The 10,846-nt window shown below is 35.9% G+C and overlaps 2 protein-coding genes across 8 annotated transcripts; one reads left to right on the top strand and one right to left on the bottom strand.

The window, feature by feature from the left end:
- The first annotated feature begins 391 nt into the window (after window positions 1-391).
- Window positions 392-4,370, top strand: DPD1 (Polynucleotidyl transferase, ribonuclease H-like superfamily protein). Of its 7 annotated transcripts, none has more exons than XM_022043237.2 (4): window positions 392-750; window positions 1,944-2,754; window positions 3,571-3,776; window positions 3,903-4,370. In XM_022043237.2, exons 2-4 carry the CDS (start codon window positions 2,030-2,032, stop codon window positions 4,118-4,120), a joined length of 1,149 nt encoding a protein of 382 aa, XP_021898929.1. In that variant the 5' UTR covers window positions 392-750; window positions 1,944-2,029; the 3' UTR covers window positions 4,121-4,370. The 7 variants fall into 7 exon arrangements, with proteins under 7 accessions (XP_021898929.1, XP_021898926.1, XP_021898930.1 ...); XM_022043234.2 differs by having other exon boundaries at window positions 393-714; XM_022043238.2 differs by having other exon boundaries at window positions 398-714; window positions 1,944-2,616.
- A 355-nt stretch (window positions 4,371-4,725) lies between these two features.
- Window positions 4,726-10,692, bottom strand: SYP43 (syntaxin of plants 43). The gene is made up of 8 exons (XM_088214808.1): window positions 10,115-10,692; window positions 9,051-9,327; window positions 7,097-7,186; window positions 6,768-6,845; window positions 6,500-6,577; window positions 6,340-6,405; window positions 5,260-5,340; window positions 4,726-5,166 (listed from the first exon to the last, which is right to left on the bottom strand). Exons 1-8 carry the CDS (start codon window positions 10,312-10,314, stop codon window positions 5,059-5,061), a joined length of 978 nt encoding a protein of 325 aa, XP_088070934.1. The 5' UTR covers window positions 10,315-10,692; the 3' UTR covers window positions 4,726-5,058.
- Between the last annotated feature and the right edge of the window lie 154 nt (window positions 10,693-10,846).

The following is a 10,846-nucleotide window of genomic DNA, read 5'->3' on the forward strand; positions in this document are numbered from 1 at the left end:
TTATAACTCTTAAATTTTAATTATTTTATTTTTTGGAGGAAACTTTAAAAAATTGTATAAATTGAGATATATAACTTTTATATAATTTTTAAAAAAATTTAATGCTAAATAAAGTAAATGATTTATGGGTTGGGCCCCGAAGCGACAACTTTTGGGCTCGTCCATGTAACATGTTAGAATTTAATTAAATAAAAATTTTAACTAATGAGTTTGAGTTTAATATTATTTAGTTAAAAACTATTTATTAAACTAATATTATGTTCGAGTCAAATTTGATTATTTGACTAATCATATTTTTGATTTAAACTAATTGGGTTTATAATTAAGAATAAGTTGTTTAAATTTTTGTAATTAACACAAATTGAATTGAGTTGATTGGTTTGCTGAATTAAAATTTTTGGTTTGAGATTAGTGGGTCGAAATGGAAGAGGAGTAAGAAATTAGGAAAGATAAGAAATGGTGTGCGCCCGAGTTATGTGGATCGGCCGCAGTAGATCCGCATCTCACGCCACCCCTTTTCTTCTCTCTTTGCGTAACGCCATTGGCCTGGCCCGAGATAGTTTTCTCGCCGCACTTCCATCCATTTTTTTCTTCCTACTCTTTTCCTCTTTCTCGGCTGTCAAAATCAGTAGTTTTCCTTCTCTAGTCTCTAGAAAGACTCCAACTTCAGTTTCTGCAATGCGCTTTCTTCACCTTCTCGATCTCTCGTACCGGGCATGTCTTTTTTTTCTTTTCTCTCTCTCTCTCTCTGTATGTGAATCGTTCTCTATAAGCTTGTTTTCTGTTGTTACGGAGTGGAAATGAAGGAAAATAGTTGACGTTTGAATGGGTCTTTTAAGTTACGTCAAGAAATTAATACCCTTTATGGATAATCCGAACACTGAAAAATTTTAAGATTTTTCAGATTTGGCTCCGATTTTTCCTCCGTGTTTTAAAATTTTCTTCCTTTTTTCCCCCCTCCCCATTTAAAATTTCGTACTTTTTTTTATGGGTTTGCTGCTAGTGAGATCGGTCTATTTGATTATTTGGGTTGCTACTGTCGGGGACTGATCTGGGTCGATCGCTGTGTGTGAAATTCTTTCTATGTTTTGTTTTCTTATTAAAGACTTTCTGTGTTTCTTCGTCGGTAGTCTTTTTCTTTTTAGTTAAATATGCTTGTGATCATCGTCTGTTAATCTTCTGAGTCGTATGCTTTTGAGAATAAAGTTTCAAACATTTGGAGAACATCTGCTTGATTTTTCTGATAATAATAAAACTAGATATTGAATATGTCTTTTTGGGCAATCCAAGGAGTTGAGGATGGTTAATCAGTGATGTTGAGTACACATTTTGGTAGTCGAAGTTAGTTAAGATTTTTTTTTTTTGCACTTTAGAAGAGGGTACTACTGTGTCCTTGGATCATAGTTTCTTGTGGGTGGGCTGCGATGGTCAGACCTCTGGCCAAATTGATTGAACTTCACCACAAAATTGGCATTGCCGGCTTTTACTAGCGTCTTTTTTCGCTGTCTAGTTTCTGTTTGTCTGACCGTGTACTGTTTCAATGGATCCTGTGATGTTTGACATAGCTTTGAAACAACTTTGTGTATTTAGTGTGGGTGACTGTCTTGCAATTTTGGGTTAAATTCTGAGGAACAGCATGGCATTTCTATAAGCAGGAACAACTAAGACTGACTAAGCTATATGCTAGAAAGTTTTGCAATGCTAACTCCACTATCTTATGACTGTTTAATGACTAGCCATCTAGCTCGCACGTAGGATCTCTCTCTTTGTGGAGCAGTTTCATAAGGTTTAGCCATTCCTATCCTCACAAAACATAAGCTCTAAGTCAATGATTGTATGTGGGAAGTTTTATATTAAGCTGTGCCATCTCATGTAGTAGTGTCGTGCTGCCAAAATTTGTACTTACATTCTAAATGACTTAGAATCTGTTCCTTCATTTTCAGGTGACAGGTCTTGGTCAATTGTTCGTCTGATGCAGAATTTTTCACCTCTTGGAATATATCTTTCTCTTAGATTACTTTGAGTTCTAATGAGAACTCTTACCATGTGCTTTTCAATCTTGCAAGTTCCAAAATGCAGGATCCATTTATTAGCGAACTCTTGTTGGGATAGGTTCTACAGTTGGAGAAGGACTTATGGAAGTGATCGTACCTTTAGATTGCTTAGTTCAAAAACGTGTGGTTTTGAAGGAGGACATAGTAAGAGATGGAGTAGAAGGCATGTGAGTACGAAACCGGAAGGAACAAACAAGAATGCTCAGAGAAGTAAACCAAACAGCATCAGTCATGAAATTTTGGGGGGAACAGGCTCCACAGGCACAGCTGTAAATGTAAATATAAAAGAGATTAGAGAAATTAACGAAATTCAATATTGTGATATTCAACAAAAAATTGCTGGGAACAAAGACGTAACGGATCTTGTTACAATTATTGTTTTTGATATTGAGACTACTGGCCTTAGCAGAGAGAAAGAGCGAATTATTGAGGTTGCACTTCAAGATCTCTCAGGGGGTGACAACAGCACCTTTCAGACGCTAGTGAACCCTGAATGCTATGTTCCAAATTCTCATGTCCATGGCATTTCAACTCACATGGTCTGCAGGCCTGATGTTCCAAGGTATTTTGCTCCTCAATTACTTCATGATTTCTTGGTTTTCCCCCTGCCAATAGGGGAGTCAATCATGACACTGGACATCCATTATTGTTATCTACTTCATCACTTAATTGCAGCCTCCAGCTACACACAAACACGGCTGTAAGTATTTTTTTTTTTTCTAATGGAGAACTTATGAAGGCAAATATTTATTGGTAAATGAAGTAGTTTTTTGGAAATGATGTTAATAAGTATGCCATGTTTTAGTGGCTATCAGCATAAATGGTTTTCGAGTGGAAGATTCATTTCTCTAACAATTAATTTTTATTTCTTTTATTTCAAAAAAAAAATTTCTGTAACAATTAAATTTGATTTTCTTTAATCTTCCGTGATTCATTCTTTTAAAACTATTGATGTTTAATTATAGGTGATATATGTTTCTTTAAAAAAAAAAAATGGAGGTGCTATAGTGCCCATGTAAGAACTCTGCATTCTTTCGTGCACTTAGTCAATCTGGTGGAGAGTTACTTAAATGTTGTAACGAAACTGAATCTAGCATTCCTAGGCTTAAGTTGCACCATCTGGAATTTAAGTAATTTATCTGCTTTGACCTTTCTCTTATTTTATGTCTCTGTTTGATTGTCTAATGAGGGTTTCTCTGAATGGTCAGTCAAATGATTGATGAACTACAAAATACTTTGGTGGAATATTTGATTGAATTTTTCTGTTCCACTTCATTTGCTTATCTGTTTTCCTAATCTACAAGTCTTTTGCTGTTTGACTTGCATTGTTCTTCATTCCTATCTTGTTTTCCAACTGCTTTTGAGACCTGCTTGGTTCTGCATATTAGTTGAATCTGCATCAGCATGTTCACCAGACTTCTATTGACCATACTTTGATCAGCAACTTCCTCATCATAAATATATTTACAGATGCACTAAGTTGTGCTCATAGGCAATCAATATGTGTTTTCTGTAGGATGGTGGACCTGATTCCGATCTTACTGAAGTTTGTCCAGAGCCGTCAGAAACCTGAAGGCTATATCTTATGGGTTGCACACAATGGCCTCCGTTTTGACTTCCCCTTTCTATTCAACGAATTTGAACGTTGCTCTCATGGAATTCCCCAAAACTGGTTATTTATAGACACAATTCCTCTGGCTCGTGAATTAATGAAATCCAATGGTCTCTCTCTCTCTCTTTCTGATGTTTGTGCGTATGCACCATATTATTGACATTTTTGAACATGCATTGAAGCATTGGAAATATTTCTGGCATTCTCTGAAGACTTTATGTTGATTTTCTCTACAGGGTCAACGATCTCCTCCGGACTTTCTCTTCAAGCTCTTCGTGAGCACTTTAAACTTCCCTTAATTGGTTCTGCTCACAGAGCCATGTCTGACGTGAGATTGTTGTCGCTAATTTTTCAAAGGTTGTCATTTGGCTTGAAACTGCCAATATCTGGCATTGTGGAAAGATCTGTGACAGCCTCAGATATTACAACTAAGAAGAAGAAGAATTCAAAATAGGTCTTGTCACCTTTACACATGTTAATAGAAGAATGTCAATCCGTTTTTCGATCAATCATCCTTGTATCTTATATACTCTAGAGGAAGGACCGGAAATAGGTCTAATTATTCTGACCATTGTTGTCACCCCTTAACATGCCAATAAAATGTCAAGCAGTTTTGCATTCAATCCAAATTGTATCTTACGTACTGAATATTATTTGGAATAGAAGATTGCTAGAAGCTCAGTCTGGCAGCCATTGTTCTTGAATCGAAGTTCTTATTCTTTTTCACCTTCAATCTAACAGACTGAGAGATACCACTTTTCAATTCAACAGCATTAATCATTAAAGTTTTCAACTTAATAAAATATAGTGTACGCTAAATATAACTCTATAAACTTACACGACTGAGACCAACATAATGCCTTCAAAATTTATTTAAAATGTACTAAAAGACAGAGAATTCAAATTTCCATTCACATTTAGAGCAAATTTTCATTTAGATCAATATGGTTTTTCAATATACACTGATGATGTTGAAGTAGCTACTAATTTAAAATTTATAAAAAGTAAATTACAAGTCCATGAATAAATCGTGATGATACAGAACAATTGCTCAAAGACTAAATGGAAATATGATGTATTTCACTTTATTACATGAAAAAATTGATACAAACAAATAATATGCCTCATCTCACCTTGGGAAATTACAAACCCCTGTGTAATTTAAAGGGAAAAAAAATTAAAAAGATCGTCAGGCTCTGTACATAATGTCCCACGGCAATCCAATCATCCCCCCAAAACCCAAATCCTCCCAAAAGTATTAGAAAGAACAAAAATACGGAGTCGATCTGGTAATATGTAATCAGGTTAATTCATGAACTCTGTGGGCTATCTAACCATTCTCGAAACGTGTTAAAAGTTGAAGGGAAGGTATTGACAACCTTCATAAAGCGGTCACAAGAAAATCTCCTTGAGGATTAGGAGAACCAACATGATAAAGCACATAATAACAAGCACAGAAGCACACATCACCATTCCCCCTTGCTTTTGTGTTCTCTCTGCCTGCAGTTTTTTACCAGTTCATGTAAGAGAATGAAGGAGGAGAAAGAGAAAATTGAAAAATATCAAGACCAAAATAACTTATAGAGACAGTACCTTCTGCAGCTGTTTAAGTCCCTCCTCAACTGTGCTTGCAACATTCTGGACATTGTAGTCTATCCTATCAACTATGGTTCCCTGTTTCGAGAAGAATGTTAAATAAGTTACTTTACACTGATGCAGAAAGGTTCATGGGCTTTATTTGATGCACAAAATACAGAACTAAGAAAAGAGTAAAATACAATTTAAGACCTGACAGTTTTGAGGTTTCTTACATTCGGTATCCATAGTTACTTTTAGCAGTTTCAACACTAGAGATTTTATTATTAGTAAAATCATATGATACCATTAGTTTGAAATAATATGATACTCTTAGTTTGAAAACATGATCAATCTGAATTTTAAATAGCTTGACATGTTAATGACTTGAATTAAAACTATCCAAAAAAAAAAATTTTTAAAAGCTTAGAAGTTGTATTATCTTTTTTGAAATAAAAAGTATAAAGTGTATATTAAAAAATTGGCTCCAAGGGGATGCCACCCATGTATAAAAATATTTACAAGTTAATCAATGTATTCATGAAACTCCCAAAATCCTCCACTCTGTTTATATCATGTCCTAAGAACAAAGAGTCAATATGGTGTAACCACCTATCCCTAAATTTAGCTCTCTCTCCTTCAATCCCTTCAAAAACTCTCCAATTTCTTTCTTTCCATACAACCCAAAATATAATTAGTGGTGTAAGATTTAAAATTTTCCTCCCCTTACTGATTCCTTCCCAAGCCCATAATTACTCTCTCACTGAGCCTGCACTGACCAGTTAATGCCCAAAAAGCCATGAATCATAATCCATAGGCTGTAGACCACCGTACACATAAAAGAATATGATTACATGATTCCTTTTGCACATAAAACATCAATTCACTAGAATTTTGTAACCTGGAAATATGATTACAAAAGTTTGTCTTGAAGTAGTTAGTGGTTACAATCCTTTCCCCTATTTACAGCACATATTTTCGAAATTCTAAACCACCAAATATTACTTGACAATATCATAGTAAGTTGTACCATACTATAGGGTAAACTAAACAAACACTACCTTTACGAACTTGTTGTAGAAGTTAGCAGATACTCACCTGATCTATCACTAGCACCGAGAGATCCTTCATAATCTGGGCGAGCTCATTTACTGATTCCACAACCTATAAGGAAAAAAATAATTATTTGGTTAGGATGGTGACATTTACAATGTGAAGTTGAAAAGAGAAAATCATAAGCAAAAATGTTTCTGCAAACCTGTTGGATCTCTTTTTCCCTCTCCACGGTGAATGCCTCATTCTTTTTTATCCTGGCCATCTGATGCTCATTAAATACCTGAACATGTTAGTACCATTAGCAATTGAGATGGAGCCATAATCATCATGTGACCTAAGATACCATCAGTGGTGAATTGATGCTACAGTTGCCACGTGACCTAATGTCGAATGTTTAGGTACTATTAAGAGTATATTAAATAAAGAAGTTTTTCTTCTCCTTTTCCCATAAAAGAGCGAACAAGGCATACCAGGTCATCCAGATCATCATCTTCAACTTTAGATCTAACACCATTTAGATTCATCTCCAAATCATCTCCATCTTGACCCTACATCAAAAAAGAAGCATCTTACGAACATAAACTTCATAATTACCTAAAAAGGAACAAGAAGGTCCAGGCAGAGACACTATTTAAAGAAAATACAGCACCAGGAGAAACATATTTTCTTGGGATGGTAGTATATAGCATTGCAGGTACCAAAAAAATGATATTAACAACAAGTTCCGGGGATCTCAGCCTATGCCACTCAGCTATTTATAAATTAATTTGTTCAACTGAAACTAAAATTCTTTGCAAACCTCTTTTTGCTGCCTGAGGCGCTTCAAATACAAAGATTGCTTTTTCCGGAACTCCACTGAGAGGTTCTGAAGGTCGGTAGCAAGTGATCTCTGTGACAAAAGATGCACATACAAGCATAGTTAGCAGAATAATTCGGCACTTCAAAGGAACAAAATGTCATGGTTCATAGATCCGAGATAGATCTGAATTAAGCACAACCAGGAGAGCAGAATTGGTAGTTACTAATACCTCCACCTCGCAAAGTAAAAAATTTAATAAATAGACAAAAGAATTCTTAACGATCTCTCTTTCTTTCTTGAGGGGGGAAAGGATCCAAATATTTTCTACTGCTGGGGAGGGGGGGGTTCTGAGAACAATCAGTGTGATACACTCATTGGTGGCCGGATGTCAGAATTAGAAATTGGAACAGAGTAAAAAGAATCTTCAGTAGAAAACATTACTAAAGTCATGCAAGATTCTTGTCCATCATTAAAATAAGATTATCCCTTTTGTATAAAGGGCTATAAAATAAACTACAGAATCTTTGATTTCAAAATGGGTCTTATCACAATGAATATAATTTTTCAGTTATCACTGAGATACCGACCAAACCAATTACATCCTATTGCTAAGAAAACACATCTGTTGCTGATTTGACTAAACTGTCCCTAAATGAATCCTGAGTATATAGATTATCTTTTACATTTTTATTAAATTAAGGTTCTTTAATTTTTTTATCGGCCTGAAAGATTTAAGTACCGTTGATCATAATTTAACTGATCACCTTCTAGAGAGAGAAAATCCTTTCTACCTCATCAGTCTCTAACATCTTCTAGGCCTGTTATATATTATACCCTTTTTATATTTTAAGTTAATTTAAGGGCTTATAGATGCACACAACCAAACTGAAAATCCTAAGTCTCTAACATTTAAGGCACCCACCAAACATTTTTGTTTTTTGAAATAAAAGCACCCACCAAACATAATGTCAGAGAACACTCCCAGAGCATCATTCTTTGACAGGCTTCCAATTTTTCTAAATGGATGCTATTGAAAAACCATCAAAGCCTTGAGCTTTATCCCCTCAGCAGCCTCTCTGAGGTCGTCTTATCAACTGCCTGCTCATTCACTTATGCCTTCTCCATATAGTTACATCTTCAGTTATGGTTAGTGAGGCTATGAAAGAGTTTGGTATTCCTATCACATTCTTTGATCCAAATGACTCTATATCTTTTCCTCCAAGCTTTCCTCAGTAGCATCAAATTTGCAAGCTTCTCCCTGATCGTAACCCTTCCCTTCTTCTCCTTAAGTGATAAGGCTTTTCCCTTCCAATCTATTTCACTGATCAAGAGAAATCATCAACTCATCTTCTTTGCCCCCTTTTCCCCAAAAATCCCTACTCCACTACTTGACGCAAGATTTAACATGGACACCCTTTTGGCAAATCTAAAGCTAGAATGACCAACCACTTGCTTTTCTTCCAACCAAGACTTGTTTAGATCCACAATGCAAGGGACTCAAAGCCGTTCAAACTTGTCTAGATCATTACTTACACATTCAACACTAATTGTCCCTTTTCTATATTCTTTTCCAACTTCTAACTGAAAAATCTTCATTAACATCTTCATATTCTCAAGTATGGTGGTAGCCTTTCGGATTATCAAGTGTTTGACATGCACACCAAGTGTCAGATAGATTCCACATCTGCACGAATATCATGTGGTGTTTGACATGGTTATGCCACCTAATTGAAGAGTTTAAGCAACATACTAAATAGGTAGCAACATTATATCATTTTTCTTTGGGTCTTAGCTTGACAGATCATCTGACTAAAATTAGCAAATCATAAAATAAAGCCAGAAAAATAAATTGCAATGCTATAATATAAAATATAATATCAAGATCTCAAAATATGTTATCAACGTGATAAATATCATATCAAAAGCAGGAAACGAATGTCATTTTAAGTCCTACCTGCACATTTTTTCTGATATTTGAATCCTCCGAGGCTCCAGAAGCAGAGAGTTTCTGTAATCTCTTCTCTGATTTCCTCAATAAATCAGTTATCTCTAGAGTGAGAGACTCAATCTTCCGTTGATCTTCTTTACCATCGCCAAATGAAGGCATTAACGCCTTTGCATGAACCTTCCCCAAATCCACCATTTTTGTTCGTATACGTTGTACAGTTGCAGCTATATCCTCAGACACATCCACCCAAGCCGGTGGTAAACCCACTGTAAGTGCACCTCTACTGCAAACAAGTACAATAATGTTTAACAGCCTTGTTAAAAATTCTTGCGAATGAGTTTATTTATATAGCTGAAAGATGAACAAGAAAAAAAGATAAAAACAAAAGTAATTTGTAAATTGTAATTGCTAAAGTCTAACCTTAGTAGTGAATACCACGAACTATAGTTCCTACCACATACAACTCCCAATAGTGATAGCATATACGATATGTTTGTATTATTCTTTATCGTACGAAACGTTTGCATTCTACATGTATATAAACATGTGTAGATGCAAGTGTACCAATGCTATTAGCTATTTAAAACACTAAAAGAAAAGCAAACAATCATATTGCAGAGATAAAAATATTTCTCCCTTGCTTTCTCTTTGCTCCTCTACCACCTCATATAGCAAACAGTTTATATTACTCAGATCATCAAAATTTATTCGACAAGAAAAATGTCCGTTACATATAGACAGGTCTAAACTTTTGAAGGAAAGAATTTTGCACCTAAAGCCCCTAAATTTTACCGAACACACACAAATGCTCGTCTCAATGAAGCTGTCGCCAATAGAATTGAGATAGAAACCAAAATTACTGACAACAAACCGAACCAAATTAAAGAGCTAATAGAACTCCTAATATCAACCACACAACTTTTCTACACCACTTCCATCAAATTACTGAAAACAAAAAGTTAAAAAAATGAAGCAAACGTAATTACATCAATATGCCAACTGAAATGAACTCCAATCTCGAACAATCTACAAGCAAATAAATATAGAGAGAAAGGAGGAGTAGGGCATACCTAGCATTTCCAGGATCCTCAGTGCTGAGAGCAGCATAAGATCGATTAGGATTCAAAAGCGAAGTACTCACCAGCTCGATCACCGGACCTCCACCTGAGCTCGTCGACGTCTGTGACGCATACGAGCTCGTGGGGGCACGAACGCTTTTCAACGCATCCCTGTACCTCCTGAATATCAGAGTCCGATTCCTCGTAGCCATTACCAAAACTCGAATTTCAATTCCCTTTCCAAAATCCAAACCAAGAATAGAGCTCTGGATTCAGATCAAACCTTCAGATCTGGTGATCGAGGTTTCCTCATGATCGAGCGAGGAACTGGAGTCAAAGCAAGGGACAATTACAGAAACTGACGGAAATGTAAAATTTCACGAAACAGATAAACGCAACGAAAAAGCGAGCACGTGATCAGGAGATCGGCGACCAGCGGTTGTGCCGATGAGCGGTTGTACCGACGGCAGATCACGTGCCGGCGAGATTCGGGACGTTTACAGAAGGGATCCAACTACGTAGAGGAAGAGAGAAAACAACAAATAAAAGAACTAATACGTGCGCGTGTAAGAAAAGAAACTTCGTAATTTACACCCTCGGGTTTAAGCTTGCAGTGCGTACCTGATTTCCTACTTTTATCCTACACTGTAATTATTCCTTGACCAATCATAACCCTCCACGTCACCAACTTTTTCAACACACAAAGAAAGCGGAGTACTGTCAAGACAAAAAAAACCTCCTGCC

Source organism: Carica papaya, chromosome 3 (genome assembly GCF_054855325.1).
Source record: "Carica papaya isolate Zhongbai chromosome 3, ASM5485532v1, whole genome shotgun sequence".
NCBI lineage: Eukaryota > Viridiplantae > Streptophyta > Magnoliopsida > Brassicales > Caricaceae > Carica > Carica papaya.